Consider the following 19,752-nt stretch of genomic DNA (forward strand, 5'->3'; position numbering starts at 1 on the left):
AATACAATGCTTCGTTCTCTTCCTAATAAGACAAGTAAAACAAGTCAAAGTGTGGAGTAGCTCATTCAGAAGACTTTTGAAACGTGGTTATTCCACAATGTACTGTATTACACGCGCGGAGGAATGGAGCGTGAGCAGAAATAGAAAAGCAGAGTCATTCGTCTGTGGCAACCCATTGCCAAAATAGCAGAGCAAGATTGTTAGAAGGTGCAGTGGGGACAGGGAAAAAAATAAAATTAAAAATATTAAATAAATATTTTTCTTAAAAAAAAGGAAAGAAAGGAGAAAGAAAGAAAGGAAAAGCCGAAGACCGAAGGTCTTTTTCAGCTTTAATAGAGCGTCGCTTCCTTCTGTAGTTCTATTATTCTCAGTTAGTCATCGACCACCCTTTGTGACCCATTGAGTCTTCTTCTGCCGGAATTAAGCAAAAAGCAGCGCCTTCTTCCGCCGGCGAGACCAGACTTATTTCTCCAAACTCCTCCTACTTCACATGCTTGCAAATTCCCCGTTTGTGTTTACTCTCCGCTGTAAAATCCAACGCAAGAATCAGATCGAGAACTTGGAGTTGAAGAGTTTTGCAGCCGATTTTAGATTGCTAATGCATCTCCGAGGTTGGTTTCCCTAGGAGTCGCCTGCTTATTCTGTTCCTGTTATAGTTTCCGGCGAGGATCAACAGTAGCAGGGCGTGATTAACAGAGCAGAGGCGACTCGTTTCTGGTGAAATGCCGACAAGCCATTCTTGATTTTCCGGTGATTTATTATGAACTCAGCAGGTAAAATCTCACTAAGCCTCTTTCTCCGCTGTTAAGCTAAAAATGTGACCTGTTATGAAGGATTTCGTGGAAGAAGAATGGATTTTAGGAATTTTTTTTATTAAAAATATTTATAAAAAAAAGATAAAGTAAAGCGTCAGTCCAACTTGTTGCTTCTGCAGATCTTGATACATTATTATCGGGGTTATACAAGAAAATAAAAAAAAAAACCGATCAATGGATATTGATGCAAAAAAGGAAAAAAATTACTTGTTTTTAAAAGGAATTAATTTTTTACTTCTTAAAATTAAAATACAGTTATTTGTTTTTTCGTTATTGCCTTTTGTTATCTAACATTCTCTTCTACTTTTGCTTCCAAAAAAAAAAAAAAACAAGGAAAAAGAAGCTAACCATATAGAGTCTGAATTTATTGTTGCTTAAAATTTGATTATTTTGCGAGTTCCTTTTATTCAATGCGCTGGTTGGATTCTTAAACTTGTGCTCTTTATAGGCAATTCTTTTGCTTCTGGGTTTTTTTTGTATGTTTATGGAATTAAAAGTTTCTGGGATTTCCTGAATTAGTTGCGATTCTTTTTGTAATTTTAGGATGTTATTTTAGGTTCTTTCTGTCTATTGCTTTGTCAGGAAGAAGTTTGATAATTATTTAGTTGAAGTTAATGGGACGTTTTGGCAGATTTAAACTTCATATGGTACTACTACTCGTTCTGGTCACGCTCTGTGTGGCTTATTTAATATTTTATTTTAATAATACAATTTAGTATTTATTGCTTATATTTTCATAGTCATATTATAAAATTTCATTAATTACATCAAATACAATTCATAGTCATATTAAAATTTAGAATAATTATACGCCTATCAAAATCAAATTAAATTTTTATTTCTTAATGATTATTAATTATTTTCCTTTAAATATTTTTTCGTAAGAATATAACAATATATATCTTTGGCAATATAATAATTAAAAAAAGCAAAAGTATGCTAAAAAATGTCTTAAATATTGTGCTAATATTCAATAAATATTATTAATAAATAAATAAATCACAATAATTTCTTAAATTTTAATATTTTTTTTAGGTGAGGGTCAGGGATATGGGGAATCAAACCCGGGTAATAGGTAATATGTCTTTAGCTATTCCAGGTCTAAATTGTAATCCTCATTTTTGTATTCTGCTTTTTATTTGATCTTCACTCTTTTCTTCTAATTGAAATTTTTATAAGTGAAAAAGAGCGAGATTTTAATAATCCCTACACTTAAGAGAAATGAGCAATGTATTTGATTTTAAGTTTTAATAAATAATATTTTTAATATAGCCAATATAATTTTGCATTTGACGTAATATATAAAGATATATACCATTTAATTTTAAATTTTGAAATAAACTAGCTAGGGGATTATTTCTTTTAATATGCCACTTTGGCAATTTTTGAAGTATCCTTATTAATTTTGGTGGCACATTTTTTGTAATCCTTAAGCATCAACATTCATATATATATAGAGTTTTATTTTAGATTAGCTAGGTAACAAGGTTTATTTTATTTTAAATGTTTGTCAGTAATTATGGTTGTTTCCCTTTTTCTTTGACAAATTTTTTTTAGTGATCCTTTAGTTTGAGTAATCAATTTTGAAGAATTAGAAAGAGAAGGAAGATTAGAGTAAATAGTTTAATTTTTGATCTAGAGTAAATTAATTTATTTTTCCCTCTAACCATTCTGGTTGGAAGAAAATTAAAAAGGAAAAGTATATTTACAGGCACTATTTAGGCATAAAGCAAAATTTCCTGGTAACAAAGTCATTTTCGAATCTAAAGCGTTGTTACAGTAATTATTTAAAAATTCACCCTCAAGTTGGAGGCATTATATTATATGTCATATCATATGCAATCAATTTTAGTTCCTCTGAAAGATTTAGCAAGAATGTCTGCCAAGTGCTAACTGGTCATTTTACGCTGCAAAACTAGTAACAGTATGTCCGAACTTAATTTTCTGTTTGATGAAGTGGTAGTCTATCTTCATGGTTGTCTTTATTATTATTATTAAACATTATCCAGCGTCACTTCATTTTCACAAATTAGCTTCATTTAAACAACCTCCATATTTTAATTCTGAAGAAGTTGCTTTAACAGTACAGTCCCAAGTGTCCGGGGTCATCACTTGATACTCTACTTTTGCACTTGATCTAGCCACTATATCTTGCTTTATTTTTCCAGGGTATTAGATTTCTTCCAATTAGGATAGAATATCCGTACAAATTTGTTTGAGGGAGAACCTGCCTAGTCTACAGTGGAATACCCAACAATCTATTTATGCTATTTAACTTCATGCCACATACATTGTCCTAGAGATGCTTTGAAGACCTAATGATGCAAATTATTGTATTGCAATGACCGTGTTGAGGAGCTTGAAGAAACTAACTTCACTTACAGTAAATGAGATGTTTGGACATGTGATAGTTAAGCTTCACAACAAGTCCTTGTTACTGACTAAGGTCTTTCAAAGGCTCCGTCTCTCCAATTGTGTGTGTGCATGCATGTGTTTATAGGAGCTCCCCAATTGTGTGTGTTAATGCATGTGTTTATAGGAGTCTCATATGGAAGGTTATGGCTACAGGACTACTGGGCTGGTAGTCCAATATTGTTACTTCATAATGCAAGATATTGGGAGTTCAAAACTTGAAGTTTCATATCTCCCATACCTTGATGCTCCATGTATATATAACATGCACATGAAAGATTGTTAAGGGTACTGAAACCCATATTGGAGTCTTAAATATGATTGAAAACCATACAGGAGAGAATGTATTCACAACTATGATTCTTCCTTTAGCCATTCTAGTTGCTGAACACGTAATAATTAATTAATTTAATGTTTCTGTAAATTTTACGAAATTTCAATTTTGTTTCTCCAGATTAGGAGTTTTTGGTTAAGTCATGTACATAATAATTTGGGTAAGAGAAATTTAGGTTTATGCTTGAAGGGAATGAGGGAATTCTGGTCTACTCAATAAAAATTTTTTTAGCAAACATGGATGTGGAAGTAGCCCCTTTTTTCTAGTCTTTTAACTAGCTTGAAAGTTACTCTTCTTGCTTTCCATTTGTTCTTTGGTGCCAGTAGTTCAAAATATCTTGCTATTTGTTTTTGGTTCTGTTTCTGTTTTTTTTTTGGTTCCCCACTATACCGCTTCTTGTCATTTGTGTAGATGTCTTTTCGATATTGGTGCTGAATGGTACTTTATTTGAAGTCCCCATACAAGACTTTGAAATTTGTCCCATTTCCTACATGATTATCTATTGCATTTTGTCAAGTTGTCACCATGAATTAGGTGACAGATTTTTGGCTGATAATGTGAATGTCTTTCTTGATTACTCTGTCTGTGAGTCTATGTGTTTTCGCTTACTTTTCCTCTGCTAATTGAACTGTTGTCATGGTTAATGGTATTGACTTTTTTATTTGAATATTTGAAATTATAGATAAAATTTTGCTTAAAGCCTGTTATCTGTTGATTCTGATGTTCATTAGATTGTGTGTTCATGTTTAGATATTTTATTTATCTTTTCTGACCCAAGCATTTTCTTTTAGTTATATATTTTTTTATGATGAGTAATTGGATTTATAATATTGGCTTAGTTTCATCTACAGTAATCAAAATTATTAGTTATCACTAAATTTTAGTTTCCACTAAATTTCAAATTGTAAGTTTTGATTGTTCCAATAAGGTCTTTGTTGCCAAATGTTTTATATGGTAATCAAGTAAAATTTTTTTAACACATTTCTATCTTTGATTATCCTATTTCTTGGTCCATATCAAATTGTGGCAAAGATATCAACAAACATTTGGCAATTCGGACCTTATTGAAACAAAATCAAAGTTAGGTGACTTGTAATATAGATTTTAAATGACCAGATGTTTTGGAGGTGTGGATTTAAAAAAATTTAAATACATGTTGTCCTTTTAGCCTTTAAATGATCAAATACTTCATGTCTCTGCATTGCTCATGGATTAAAAATCTGATTTTTGTTTCCCAATATATGGATGATGATTAACTGATTGCTTCAGTATTGTTCTCGGTGGATATCTAGTTGTTTGTATTATATGATTCCACAAGCAATTTTCTAAACTTAGATGTAACTTTTCCCTTCTCGTCTTCTTTAATATTAAGTTGATGACATTATAGCATTTTGGTGATCTCAATGCAAACTGATATATCATATCAGATGCTGTGATCGTAGTACTTCCATTGTGGGATGTGTACTACGTGCCGACTGCTGAATAATGCTGGCCACCATGGTTTTATTCCTTCTATTATTATTTTCCTTTTGAGGAAGTATTGCACAACTTTATGTATTTGTCTATCTTTTGTACTGAAAGATCACTTGCAATTCATTAATTGCAGAACCATAATCTGTAAAATGTTCTGTTAAGGCTATATATATTGGTGTGTTGGCATAAGCTTCAGATTTTGCATCAGGCCTCTGTTGGGATAGAAATCCTAACAACAGTTATAAAAGAGAAAAGACGGAAGAAAAGGAGAGAAGAATGCTATTGGTTCTTGATATTAGAATGACTGCTACAATAGTCTTACAGCACCTTTCATTCTCTACGTTCCACCAGAAACTGTAATCACTTTCCCTCCAACTTCTAGCCTACTTTTCTTGATTTTTCTAACTTCCTTATCTGCCTAATGCTTTGCCAGTTATTAGGTAACAGCCATTAGCATAATTGATCCTTTAATTTAACGATTAAGGTCATTTAGGTTCTCAAGAAATTATACACATTTCCCAGGAAAAGTTTGAAGGGAAGTTTTGGGAAGAGGAGATCATGATGCATTTAGATTGTTGTCTAATCGCGAAACTGTTTTTACATTATTTGTTTATAATGTAAGATATCTGGACTTCTCGTAAAGGTACCTTCATGTAAGGGATTGAAATTTAACAGTAGCTGTGCCTGCAGTATTTATTAATGGAAATCAAATGCAGAAACTTATGGAAGTTTGTGGTAGTTCAAGGCTAAATTGAAACATGAGGTTTAACAGTTTAATTCAACAGTTATTTTAGACAATTCTTGTAATTGAGATGTTAATAATCGACACTTTTAATTTCCAGATTTTTTACCAAGCGTTAGTTGAAACTCTTTACTAATGTAATGGATTTGGCATGGGGATCTAGCCAATCAGCCCATCAGGGATTTTTAATTCTGTATTGAATTTCAACTTATAGTTAAACTTAAATTTGATGTTCTTCGGTGTGGTTTTTCTTAAGAAGTGTGATTGGTTTGTCTCATCTTTTTAAGCATAAAAATTCTTTAAATTTGATGCATTTCAACTTATTGCACTCATTGGACAGTAGTTCATCAATAGCTAAACAAACCATGTGCTTCTAACCCTCGTACTTTTACCTCCTGCTGTTAGAGTTTGTATATCTTTGCCGTTTTGCTTATTCCATAAATTATCTGCTGCTAAGTAATTGCATTTCTGATAGTAGTTCCGAAAAGGACAGTGATTCATGGTACTGAGATTGCTCAGATGTTCAACTTTCATGCATAATTATGCAATTTTGAGTTTATAACTGCTTTATATGGATGTATATTGTGCTCCTCCCTTGCCCCACTGGATGTTTTTAATGAATTCACTTGAATTTTTACTTCTATTTTTATTTTTTTGGTTAAAAAAGAGAAAAAAGTTTGTTAAGAAAGAAATATTGGCAGTTTTGAAACTTTACAAAGAAATACAATGGCTTGCATCAAGCATATAGCTGACTCAAAGGGAACATTCTTGAAAACAAAAAAAAAAATATCATTTATTTGATTTCTACTGTAGCAGAGGAATGAGTGCTCTCCCAATGTTAGAGATCATATATAGTATTAATTTAGGTACACAACTGTACGAGGTAACCATGTTCTCCATAATTTGTTTGGGCCTTCCAAGTACCAATTTTACTGTCAATTATCTGATTTAAATGAATGCATGGTGGTATGTATCAGAAGCAAAAATATATTGTTTTGGAATTATATTCTCTTTCTGTTATCTTTATTATTTTGCAGGAATTATTTTCCTTTTTCATAAACTACTCTCCACTATATAACAAAATATTAGTTTGTTAAAACTTTTGTTTTAAATTTTACCATCAATTTCCTGCTGTTCTGACAAACTCCTTTTTCCTTTTTTTCTTTGTCAAATTCACAAACGGGACTTTTATGGCTCAGGGCTTTCACAAAATGCTTTGGAGGACTTATCTCCGGGACAGAGTTTGAATGGAAGTTTCAGGAAGTCTAGTTCTGGTTTGTAATACTTGATTAATCTTTTAATTTTTCTTCTCTCATTATACTTGAGAAGGCACTTTGTTCTCTACTGTATCCATTTGTGTATTTTCTGCTACATGTAAAAGTTCACAGCTATATGAGATGGATTTCTGTTGGATGCAGTTGTCTCTACCCGCAGCGTATCTAGCATTTCTGCTTCAAGCAAGTTCATTCCTACTTCTAGAAGAGTGCTCAAGGCACTGAAAGACTATGGAAAGAAACTTGACAACCTTGAGTTCTTTAAACATAGTCTTGAAGATTGGGTATTGGAAAATACTGATGCAGATACAATCAATGACCAGTCTTTCAGGTCTCCATTCTCAATCGACAAATTGTGCAAGCTTGATTTAGCATTGGAGGGGGTGCTGTTTCAGCAACTATGCCGTATGCCATGCTCTCCTTATGCTTCTAATGATTCAAAAGAAGATAAATATTTTGCAATAGAAGATTTTCTTCATGCTGTTGTGAATGGTCTATGGCGTACATTTTGGCGCAAAAATGGGCCACTGCCATTCTTCTTATCCTGTCCCTGCCGTCCTGGATCAAAATTTTACACTGTACAGAAGGCAAGATCAAGGGGAAGGCTTGAAGATCTTTCTGGTTTAGCTTTGATATCAAAGATTGGGACTGATTCACAAGTTCATTGGGGCAAAGTTGTGGAGCTTTCCTTATTTAGACCAGATATAACATCAGGTGATGAGTTGAAATTATCTGCCAGTTGCATATGTGAAGCCCTCTTCTATGGCATTCATATACTAGTTGCTAGGAGTTTGAGCAAGTTCCACACAATTGACAGCGGATCTGTTTTTATTTTGGTTTTTGATTCTAAATTTGGTGGTGTGGTGAAGCTTGGAGGTGATCTTAGTACACTTGAAATGAAGTCATCTAATCCATATCAATCTGTTATTGATTGGATCAAATATCATGCTGAAGTTAGAGTTTCCCCTGTTGACCGCGTGTGGAATAAGTTAGGCAACCCAAACTGGGGGGATATAGGAACTCTGCAAGTCCTTCTGGCAACTTTCTATTCCATTGTCCAGTGGAATGGACCACCAAGAAAATCAGTAGCTTCATTGGCCTCAAATCATAGTCTCCGTCTTCAGAAGCGTAGGTTAGAGTGCTGCCTTAGTGAAGGTGAAAATGTGCATTTCCAACAAATGGGACATCAAGGAGAGATTGTAGAACTTAGCCAGAGTGATGATTCTTCTAGAAAACAATCATCACGCTTGAAGCTTAGGCAGGGTGATGTATTGCTGTTGGAGGATCAGCAGCAGGGGCATAAAAGTTTTCGAATTCAGAATTCTTTAGTCGGAGGGAACTGTTTTCTTTATAGTGTTGTTTCTCTAGATTATCCGTCTGATTTATTGACTTTATATGTGGGAGCCCATCCACATAGGCTAGAGCCATCTTGGGAAGATATGAGTTTGTGGTACCAAGTACAGAGGCAAACAAAAGTACTAAACATCTTGAAGCAGCAAGGAGTTACAAGCAAATATCTGCCAGAAATAATTGCCTCTGGCCGAATTTTGCATCCTGGTCTATGTCAGAAGGAGAGCCCTGGGGGTTGTTGCGATCACCCATGGTGCGGAACGCCAATACTTGTTACATCTCCGGTTGGGGAACAACTCTCTTTTGTAGTTGCTCAGCATAACTCATTTTCCTCTGAGGAGGCAGTTCGGTGCTGCCGAGACTGTCTAGCTGCTCTCAGAAGTGCAACAATGGCTGGTGTCCAACATGGTGATATTTGTCCTGAGAACATAATACGTGTCATGGACTCCCAAGGGGCGAGAAACAGATTCTTTTACATGCCAATTTCTTGGGGACGTGCAGTTCTGGAAGACAGGGACAGCCCAGGAATAAATCTACAGTTCTCTTCGTCCCATGCACTTCAGCATGGGAAGATTTGTCCATCATCTGATGCTGAAAGCCTTATTTACCTCCTCTATTTTGTGTGTGGTGGGGCTATGCAGCAACAGGATTCTATTGAATCTGCCTTGCAATGGAGAGAGAGAAGCTGGGCAAAGCGTTTGATTCAACAGCAACTAGGTGAGGTTTCAGCTCTTCTAAAGGCATTTGCTGATTATATTGATAGCCTTTGTGGAACGCCATATCCTGTGGACTACGACGTTTGGCTAAAAAGGCTAAACAAAGCTGTGGATGGCTCAGCAGATAGAGGTAAAATGGTGCAAGAATTAGCAGTAACGTTAAGGTTAGAGGATGTTGCTGAGTGTTCAGGAGCTTCTGGAGGTGGCGTTTAGAGGCCATGCGGAAGGGGTTTTGCTTTTGTAATTATAACAAGGTTATTTTTCATTTATCATTTTCTTCTGCCAGCTTTTGTAATACTGGCATATATTTGAGATGGTGCATTGCAGATGTATTGTCATTTTTTGTTGGGTTCTTTTCTTTCTATGCCTGTTTACGGAAATTTCCTCTGAAAAAAGGAACAGATGGTCCTTATGGAGGTTGCAACTCAAATCTTTCCTCTTTTGTTTTTTTTTAATGCTTTTAATTTCCATTTTAAGGTTAATAGAAAATTAATCTCTTTAAAATTTGTGGTTGTCCTTTATAATAATGCCTTTTTGAAGAATTAAATACGAGTTCTAAGTGGGCTTTTCCTTTGCATCCCACTCTTTTTTTCTTTTCCTTTGTAATCAACAAGGCCACATCTTTATTTCTGTATGAAAGGAAGGGTCCAGCTCTTTCTAATTAGCTGGCTCCTTACAAGTAGGGCATGAAATGAGTTTGATAAAAATTAACTGGGTTCAGATTTGGACATATACTCCCATCCGCTTACATTCATAGGAGTTTAAGATTTACCACAATTTTAGATGTGTATTAATTTATAAAGGGAATACACATTGAATAACCAGAAAATTGGCACCAGGCTTTTTACGTTCTTAAAAAATAGGTAAAAAGTTATTTAAATCCCAACCAAAAATTTTTTAGAAGTCACTTGAACCATTTAAGTTTAAATTTTAATAACATTAAGAATTTATTTACAAAATGAATATGAAAAATTTTAAAATACAAATATTTAAATTTAAATTTAAATTTTTTAAAAATATATAAAGTCTTTACATCAACAAAACAACGAAAAGAATTTGAAATTTCCCTTTTTCTCATTAATTAAAAATTAAAATTTAATTTTAAATTCTCCATTAAAAATATTTTAATAGATATGTTAATTTTTTTATAAATTAATCTCTCAAATTTTATTACTGTTATATATTTAAAAAAATTAATAGGAATGGTAAATTTTTAATGTTTTAGGTAATTGGTCGCTTAGATTTTTTTATTACTCTCTAATAATGTATAATTTATATATTATGAAAAAAATTTGAGCACTAAAATTATAAAAAAAAGTATATAAAATTAATTATTAAATTTTATACTTAAATTTCTAAATATATTTTATTTACATGTTTAAAAAAACTAAAATTAATGATATAAAGTTTTATATAAATTTTAAATTATCAACTTAAGTATATATTTTTTATTATTCTATTAATCTTTAATTTTTATTATATATTTTATACACTCCATTCATACATGTTGATGGATGCGCATAGCGTAAAAAAAGTTTTCTTATTCCGCTACTGCTTTTTATGAATTTTGTTACTTATTTTATACACAGATATATATTTTTAATGATATTTTAAAAATTTTTAAAGAAGATTCCGAGTGGTGTTTGATTGATGAGAAAATAAAGGTTAACCTGAATTGTTTTTGCATTTGTTTGAAGTAGAGGGATTATTTAATACTTAAATTTAAGTTTAAATGTTTATATTTTTTAATAATATCTTTTTTATTTATTTCATTTATTTTTTTGACAATTTAATATTTTAATTAAACTCTAATAGTTGTAAAACTACTCCTTGAGGTAAAGTTTTAACATGAAACTGATGAAAAATGGCATTAACTAGTCAAGTTCTAACATGAAGAGATTTAAGAATAAAGGAAGTTTCCCTTTCAAAGTATAAGGTCATTTCAGCTAAGAATACTGCCAAATGAAAAACAATAATAAGAAGAATTGAAACTAAACCTAATCTTCTGTTCTGTCAGCATCACATTTTTAACAAACAAACCAATCTAGTCCACGTTTAATTCTCGTAGACTATATACACAATGGTAAAACAGCCAATTCCAAATTGACTTATCCCATATTACCAACAAAATCAAACCTTCAATAACAACAGCTACATTCCAAGTTCACCCAGAACTCAACCTTACATCAAACTTTTATTGACTTGATATGAGTTCTGGGAAGAACAAATCCAGCTCTTCTTTCCTCAAACGAATACTCAATTTCATCAGGAACCTCTTCTGCCGGAGCAGCACCACATGGGACTGGTGGAGGGGGAGCTGGGGTCATCGCCGTCTGCATTGGAATAGACAATGTTGCAGGGGTTGTCGGCACAGGAATTGGCATAACCTTTGGAGTCCTGTTCTCTTCATCTGGGATATAAGTTTTCAAAGGAGTAGTAGCAGTGAAGGAGAGTTGTTGTTCATTGGTTGCAAGTGTCTTCTTAGTTGTCTCAGTTTTTGCTGTGATCATATCTTCTAAGATGTTGGCTTTTGATGATCCTGTGGAAGAAATAGGTGAGAAAGGTTTCCGCAGCATTGGGGAGTCTGTTTCATGACCATTTACAGAACTGAAGGAATGTTTTTTAGCAGGAAGACCAGCAATATCCGAACCTCTCCTACCTATGTAACAGTCAAAGAAAAATTACAAATATAATTAAACAAAGAACATCCATCATGCCAAACAAAAATTAGACATCATCACCTTCGTTCTTTGGCAAAATTCATAATTTTTATGTTCATTTCCTTTTCTTGAAACCACGAATATTCCAAGTTATTGTGGTACAAAATTTTTTGCTTTCAAGAAGTTTTGCTGTTGTTTTTAAGTATAATCAGTATATAAAGGCTTTTTGTGTCATTTTTTAGCAAACATTGTTGATATATCAACAGAAAACTTCAAGAGACAGAACCTACATCTTCAACAATCAAAAGGAAGTTGCAAAGAAGCATTTGGTTTTCTTTCTAGTCCCCAAGGGAGAAGGTTGATCCCGTTATTGCTCAGTTTCAATTATATCATTTTGTGTTACGAACTCCTTAGGTGAATCTGACATTGTCAAAGTACTTACCAGCTGATAACACTGCAAAGCCATCATCATGACGATGATTTGAAGGGTCATATTGGTGAATTCGGTCAACTTTCTTTCCAGGACGTGCATGTGGTGTAGCTTTGTTGGAGTGAGTTAAATCAGGTTTAGGAGTTTGAAGCATTGCTGCTCCAAGGGAGAGCCTTCTGTTGCTTGCACCTCCAGTTGAAACTCTGGGAGCTTTCTTCACATTCTGAGTCTTTGAAGGGCTTGGTTTTGAGCCATAAAGTGCCTCCTGCTCTGCTATCAGCTGTCCCTGCAATTTCTTTTGATCCTATAACAGAAACAGCCAAGACAAGGTGAAATTAGGCATATCATGCGCAGGTAAGCATCCCCGACAAAATGCTAAAGCAACAGAGTCAGCCAATGCAATAATTAGTCAAAAGATATAGTAAGGTGCAGTATGGTTAGAGTAAAACGACAGGTCCATACCCGCTGCCTCCGCTTTTCTTCCTCTTTCTCCTGCCGTAATATGGTATACTCCTCAAGCATAGAAAGAAGGCGAATCTGTAAAATTTTTTGAAAAGTGGTTCAGCTAAACTTTTTTCACAATTTTAGACAACAGAGAAATGGGTGAAACCAGCAGTCAAGACCCATACTTCTTTGATTCATGCAATGGAATAATCATTCCTTGGTCATGTAATGGAATTAATATTTTTTGCTTTCATTTTGAATTTATACTTTGCATCAGTAATTGAATATTTTTGAAGTTCCATAAAAAAGTTGTTGTGAAATAGTCATACCACAGCATTGAATACATACAATTTTGTACCGAGGTTAAGGATATTCATTCTTATCTAATTCTGATTCTCTAAACAAAACCAAGCCTAAGAAGTACTAGACTTACACCATCATATAAAAACTCTATGCCTCTTTCCTTTTCCCATGCTATGGTTTTTGATGCCAGTGCCTCCACCATACCTGGACCAACATGTACAAAGCAACTTACAATGAGATGTGAACCAGATCTAAAATAGTATAATTTTGTGTTGCCAGGGGGTCGAAGGATCGGGTCAAAATAGTCCAACCAATAAGGCTCAGCCATGTCTCCCTATATCTTGGGAGCACAAATTAAATAGAAAAGATCCTAGTACATTAGTTCAGATGAAAGCTGTCAATACGGGAAGGGGCAGATACCTGGAAGTTTATTAACCAAAGCACGAGCCTTTTCTGCACGCTTAAGGGTAAGATGAGCTCCTCTTCCTGCATTGTATCGGTTTTCATCCTATACGCACCAAGTGATAATTAAGCAATAAAACTAAGAAAAGTTGGAGTAAATATATAAAAGGAAGTGATTCGGACGCTTACTCTATTATACTCCTCAAGCCAGCATTCCTCATCACATGCAGCCAACCATTTATCAATCTTCTCAAGGATTTCCTTCCTGCTAAAAGCTTCTTCCTTAACTTTAGCTATTTGAAGTTCAATCTGCTCAAGGACACTTGCAGGGTCCACATCTCCTGCAAAAGTATGGACAATAAATGCTACAGTGCTACAAAGGACTAAAAGTTAGATCGATATAATGCCATCAAGATACGAGACAAATACCAGACCCTATCGCTTCTATGGCATATTCCATTGCAGTATCTGCTTCTGGAATCATATGTGTCTTTCTACAGATCTCTTCCAGCTCTGACCTCTTCTTCAGAACAAGATCTTTCATCTTGCTTGATTTCAACTCTTCCAACCTAGAGACTTCCGTCTCAACCTGCAAGTAAATTCTTGTAAGATTAATACCCAAATTTATCTGAGAATTAAAACTGTTTAAAATAACAATAATACTTAAATGAATCTTAAACTTTTTCTACCCACATAATTGATGAAGTCCACAGATAGAGTGTTTGGTTCAGTGATTTCATTTTCTGAAGCTGCTATATTACTTGTAACGTTCTGGAACATTTGCTGCTCTTCAATTGGAGTGTCCATCAAATTCCATAGCTCCAACATTGTAGTTGCAAGATCTTGGAGCTGTCATAACCCAAAGCACAATATTGGTCAATACTAAAACTTCTTGGAAGCGATGTAGTTCAAAATTACCCAACTATTACCTTCTGCATTCTTTGAATTTTGATATCTCGCAATTTGAGTATTGTGGTAGACAAATGATGAATTGCATCAGTATTTATGTTCCTGGATCCTCCAGTATCACCAAAACTTGGATGAATCTCGCTAACCGTTTGCTGGAAATCCATACCAAGCACTAAGCAGAGTGAGTTTAAAGTATCTAGATGCTCCTGAACCTGCTTCAAGCGATCACTCTGCAAAGAGAAGGGAGAACATCAGCAATATTAAGAGTTAATAAATATAATTTAAATACGGAGGAGAAAGGAAGCAGTCTCAAACCTTCTCTGTTTGAAGTGCATGCAGCTGTCTGTGCAACTCTTCAAGTTTTCTCAATGAAAGATCAGCTTCATCAATGAATAAATGAGCAGCTGACCCATATATCTCATTTGAGATCTTCTGTATTTCTTCCAAAACCTCATGGAACTGATTTCTTCTTTCTAATTTCCTCTTCCGCATCTCATCAAGTTGTGGAAGAATCCTTTGAAGTTCTTCCTTCAAGCTTCCAGCATTTTGATCAGCCTGAAATAATACAGACTTAGGGAAATAGAGAAAGAGCCCAATTCCTAGGTAATAGCAGTCCGCATCAACACATGTAATCTTCAAACCCTTATAAAATAATGCTTTAGAGAGAGGGAAAAAAAAAAAAGAAAAGAAAGAAAGAAAGAAAGAAAGCTAGTCTGACCAAAGCGGAGGAAACAGGAAAAAATTGTTATTCTTTGTTATTCAGGGGAAAAAGTAAACAAAAAGAAAATAGTTCCATCCCTTTAAATTTTTGCATCAAAAGGCTGGTCTTAAAGATTTACAATATTATGCAATAACATTTTGTTTGTAACCAGGTGCATATAAACTTTAGTTAAATAGATTTCACCATAGGACTTATCTGAAAATGAATTTCACGTTTGTATCTTATCATATATATTTAAATAAAGTGAGACTATAGTGAAAAATTACAGAACTCTAATATTTTAGAAGCCATTTGAAAATTCCCATTTTTGATAGAATTTGACAAAAATAAACACAAATAAATTGAATTGAAGATACAGAATTCTAGAAGAAAATTTTTGAGGTTCCAAAGACTTTAATTAATTCATTTGTTTCAATGCCTCCAAACTTAGATTAGTCTCACAAGAAGTTTTACAGCGGATGAGATATTGTTGATACTATTATACTTCTATAGTACTAATTCCAATCATTTCTGTAATGCAAACAATAAAACTTGATAATTAAAAAAAAAAAAAAATCTACTTCATAATTCCTTTCCAAGACCATGATAGCAAAATTTAGTTGTAAATAAACCATATTATTAATCATAACTTAAAGGAGGTAAAAATCTCAGTATTACTTCAATCTATTTCTAACTTACCTAATATGCGCAGGTTAGAAACTTGAAAATTAGTAAAAATTCTACTTAATAATGTCTTTAAATGACCATGATAGAAAATTTTAGTTGTAAATAAACCACATTAATAATCATAAAATAAGGGGATAAAAAGCTCATTGTTACTTCATTCTATTTCTAACTTGCCTAATATGTACAGGATAGAAATTTGAAAATTAATAAAAATTCTACTTCATAATGCTTTTAAATTACTGTGATAGCAAAATTTAGTTGTAAATACACCACATTAACAATCATAACTTAAAGAGGGTAAAAAGCTCAGTATTATTTCATTTCCTAACCTGCCTAATATGTACAGGTCGCTCTCCCATAGCAGAACAAATAGCCGCAAGTTCAGCTTCAGAATCAGCAATTGCTTGCCTTAACTGAGCTCTATTCCTGTTTGCCTGATCCACCTTTCTTCTGTATACTTCAAGACATTCTTGTTCAAGCTCAAGCAGCATTTTATCTCTATCAGTATCGGACTCCCCAACCTCATCCCAAATGACCTGATTTCATGACAGAACAGAAAAATAGCATAAAGTTCAGCTAGTGTAGAAGCGACAAGACTAAATGGTATTTTTATGTTGAAGTTCCATAAACCTGCAACTCAAAAAGAAGGGATCCACAGGTTGTTTCCACTTGCAGAAGCGGATCGTTCTGAACATTAGACATGTTAATAGAACTCGTGCTGCCCAAAAAGAAAAAAAAAAAAACAAAAAACAAAAAAGAAGTTAATTTATCTGTTTCAGATCTACGTTGACTACATGTGAATCAACATTTAGAAAACAGCAAATCAAACAAGTAAACACATGGGTGCTGGTGCCTTTTTCCCATATTGCAGAAAACATTTGACAAAATAAAAAGGAACAAGAAATATATTTTGCTCTTTTCCACTTGGTAGCTGTTTTGTGTCCAGAAACTCAAAATTAGGTTTGAATTGTCGGTAAGAACAATTTAAAATCTTTAAGCGCACAAAGTTTCCCTATTTCAACTGTCGGAAAAGAAGCGTATACCATTGAGTTCCAGCTCAACCACATAATTCAAGCGAGCAATTACTAATTCTTCTTGAATAACGACAGAAAAATCCAGGAAGAGAAGATGTTGAAGTTAGTGGAACTCTTCTATGATCTCAGAGTTCCGAAAAACAAACGAAATTGACTTGATTTACTTTTTCTTGCTATTTTCAACATTTTTCTCAGCAAACAAATAGAAAATTGACAAGTACAGGAAAAATGAAATAGAAATGTGAGTGGAATCAGAGGACAAACCTGAACAGTAGAAGTTCAATGTAAATTTTCTCGAGAAAAATGAGTTTGTTCCAAGAAAATGCGATAAATAAGGTCTGAAGTTGATGGAAAAGAATTGATCGAGATTTGAGAGAGACCAGAGCCGTTTAAGGAAAAATGGACCGTTAGAAGAGCGGGTGTTAAGGATTTTGAGATTTTGCTTTGCTTTTAATGATAGTGAGTTTGGATTCCTTTGGAACCAAAGATGATTTGAAATTCAAAATTGCTTCAGCGGACGGATGTAATCCTCTGCGGCCACTCTACATATTACGTTTAAGTATAGACCATAGATCTTTTTAATCCGACGCTCTAGATTCTACGATGTGTATGAATGGGGATCTAGTATGGTAACCAATAACACAACGCCATGTCAGCTTCAGGAGAGAGAAAAGAACGGGATCCATACCGTCTCGCTCTCGATTTGACATCTGGTGAGAGGTAAGGATTAAGAGGCCCAACGTGAAGTGTAGCTTTTATTTTTATAAGAACTATGACATTCTGAAAATTTATTACATCGTTTATATTTTAAAATTATTCATTTGATATATATTTTTTATTTGATAAAATAAAATTGTTTAATTTTCTTGTTAAAAAAATTATTAATTAATTGATTTCAACGTTAAACATGTATTAAATAATATAAATATTTAAAATTATAAAATTAAATAATATTTATATTAAAAAATACATACTCATAGTAACCAAATAAACCCATACAACAATGAACACTTGAATCCTTAATTTCTTTTACAATTTTAATATATATTTTTTATTTTTGTTAAATCCACCTAATTTTTATTTTGATACAACAATAATAATAATTACAATATATTTTTATATGATTAAATAAAAATAACAATTAAATTATATTATTAAATAAATTAACAAATATTTAATGGAAACGCGTGGAAAAAATAACGATTATATTTTTAGATTAAAAAAAAGATGTATGGAGTAAAAAATTTTGAAATTATAAAAAATTAATAATAATGCAGTTTATTTATCTGTTCCATAACAACCTAAAACGACGTCTCTGCAATCAGATAGAGCCGTCACTGTCTTCCGCTTTCTCCGTCCACCCACTTTCCTCCAACTCTGCTATTTTCGCTCCAATTTCTACTCCACCTCAACGTTGAACGTTGTTGCCCCACATTACAATTTTCTCTTACAATTCTCTCAAGAGACAAACGGAAAATCATGGCTATGGAGCTGCTTCGACCCTCGCCATCTATCATGGCTGAAATGCCCTTTCTGTGCTGTTAATGATGAGATTCTGGTCGATTGCTTCCAAACCGGCCAACGTCGGTTCAGTCTCATGTGGATCATCGCCGGAGATGAGTGAGGCTGGTTCCAGATCTGGCAGAGGGAGGAGAAGGTTTAACTCCGCAAACGGAAATTTGAGCAAGGAGAAGGTGGATGCGGTGGTGACTCTGCCTCTCCTACCGGAGACTCCTGACTGTAAGGACACTCCTGAAAGAGAAACACTGGTGGAGTTGCTTTCACCAAAGCAAGTAGAGAGCGTTTCCACCTGCCTTAGTTTATGCATACGGTATGGATTGAAAAAATAATTTTTAGAGATTTGAAATCATTACTGTGTAGAGTGCACAAAGGATCGACTCCCCACCCTATTTTAAAAAAAATTAATGAAAAAAGTAAAAAAAATAGTCAAAGACAAGGCATAAAGTATTTACACGAAATTAAAATATAAAAATTTAAGTGTTTAATTTTAAAAATATAAAAATTAATTTATTAATTATAATATAATTTAAAAATTAAAATATAATTTAACTCATTATAAATATAATAAACTAGAACTTTACTCAAATAAGTTGGTTTAACTTATTATCCATTCAAATTCGAGGTTGAATCATTTATAAGCTTGATTATGTTATTAAATTTATTTAATTAAATAATATATTGTATTAAAATTAATTTAAATTACAATAAATTTTAATTTAAACTTAATTAATTTAAAACAAATACTAAATTGCTTAATCGTGGGACAAATGAGTCTGTAATATGGCATAAGACGTATCTAGTTCGAAAGGGAGGGAAGATTTTAAACTTGAGAATTAAAGATTGAAAAAAAAATATTTGTGAATTGGAGTGTCACGAAAAATATATTTGCGTCTGTGCGTCATTTTAAGCCACGTTAGACATTTTATTTAAAAAAAAGAATTGTGGTTGGCGTTAGGAATACAGGACCATAATTTAATTTTTTATTTTTTATTTTTTATAATAAAATATTTATATTATATTAATATAATATATTTTATTAATTTTAATATATTATTATTATAATATTACAATTAAATAATATTAACTATAAATTTATTTATTATTATTAAATATATGTATAAGAGTTCTGAATTAAATAATTAATAAAAAATTAATAAATAAATTAATTAATTAATATAAATATTTAAAATTATAAAAATTAAATTTATTTTTTATTAAGCTGTTACTTAGAATTATAAAATAAAATTATACTCTAACTTAAATAATTAATTAATTAATATGAATATTTAAAATTATAAAAATTAAATTTATTTTTATTGGGGTGCTATTTAGAATTATAAAATAAAATTATATTGTAATTTAAATAATTAATAAAAAATTAATTAATTAATTAATATAAATATTTAAAATTATAAAAATTAAATTTATTTTTTATTAAAGTGATTTTATATAGGTTTAATAGCACCATAATATTATAATTTTAAATATTTTTATATGCAGTTCTTTACTATATTTTTATGGTATTTTTATTAAAAATATTTTTATA

At 32.5% G+C, this 19,752-nt stretch overlaps 2 protein-coding genes across 3 annotated transcripts; one reads left to right on the top strand and one right to left on the bottom strand.

Moving 5' to 3' along the window:
• Window positions 1-279: 279 nt before the first annotated feature.
• LOC110630548 lies at window positions 280-9,546 on the top strand. The gene is made up of 3 exons (XM_043949638.1): window positions 280-773; window positions 6,976-7,050; window positions 7,195-9,546. The coding sequence occupies exons 1-3, from the start codon at window positions 761-763 to the stop codon at window positions 9,327-9,329; spliced, it is 2,223 nt and encodes a 740-aa protein (XP_043805573.1). The 5' UTR covers window positions 280-760; the 3' UTR covers window positions 9,330-9,546.
• A 1,529-nt stretch (window positions 9,547-11,075) lies between these two features.
• On the bottom strand, window positions 11,076-17,154 carry LOC110629433 (65-kDa microtubule-associated protein 3). 2 transcript variants are annotated; one of them, XM_021776401.2, is made up of 13 exons: window positions 16,950-17,154; window positions 16,282-16,369; window positions 15,981-16,187; window positions 14,580-14,819; window positions 14,285-14,494; window positions 14,049-14,204; window positions 13,785-13,944; window positions 13,545-13,696; window positions 13,374-13,461; window positions 13,084-13,157; window positions 12,669-12,743; window positions 12,219-12,510; window positions 11,076-11,655 (listed from the first exon to the last, which is right to left on the bottom strand). In XM_021776401.2, exons 2-13 carry the CDS (start codon window positions 16,351-16,353, stop codon window positions 11,303-11,305), a joined length of 2,079 nt encoding a protein of 692 aa, XP_021632093.1. In that variant the 5' UTR covers window positions 16,354-16,369; window positions 16,950-17,154; the 3' UTR covers window positions 11,076-11,302. The 2 variants fall into 2 exon arrangements, with proteins under 2 accessions (XP_021632093.1, XP_021632092.1); XM_021776400.2 differs by having other exon boundaries at window positions 11,076-11,775; window positions 16,950-17,146.
• Between the last annotated feature and the right edge of the window lie 2,598 nt (window positions 17,155-19,752).

The sequence above is a fragment of the Manihot esculenta genome, chromosome 13, assembly GCF_001659605.2.
Source record: "Manihot esculenta cultivar AM560-2 chromosome 13, M.esculenta_v8, whole genome shotgun sequence".
Taxonomy (NCBI): Eukaryota; Viridiplantae; Streptophyta; class Magnoliopsida; order Malpighiales; family Euphorbiaceae; genus Manihot; species Manihot esculenta.

Bases quoted from the DNA above. Each gene is read 5' to 3' on its own strand.
- LOC110630548 (XM_043949638.1), top strand. The intron at 7,051-7,194 runs GTTTGTAATACT...TGTTGGATGCAG, and splicing joins TTTCAGGAAGTCTAGTTCTG to TTGTCTCTACCCGCAGCGTA.
- LOC110629433 (XM_021776400.2), bottom strand. From the start codon at position 16,353: ATGTCTAATGTTCAGAACGATCCGCTTCTGCAAGTGGAAACAACCTGT. The intron at 13,697-13,784 runs GTATTTGTCTCG...ATACTTTTGCAG, and splicing joins CATAGAAGCGATAGGGTCTG to GAGATGTGGACCCTGCAAGT. The intron at 12,744-13,083 runs GTAAGTCTAGTA...AAAATTTTACAG, and splicing joins TAGAGTTTTTATATGATGGT to ATTCGCCTTCTTTCTATGCT.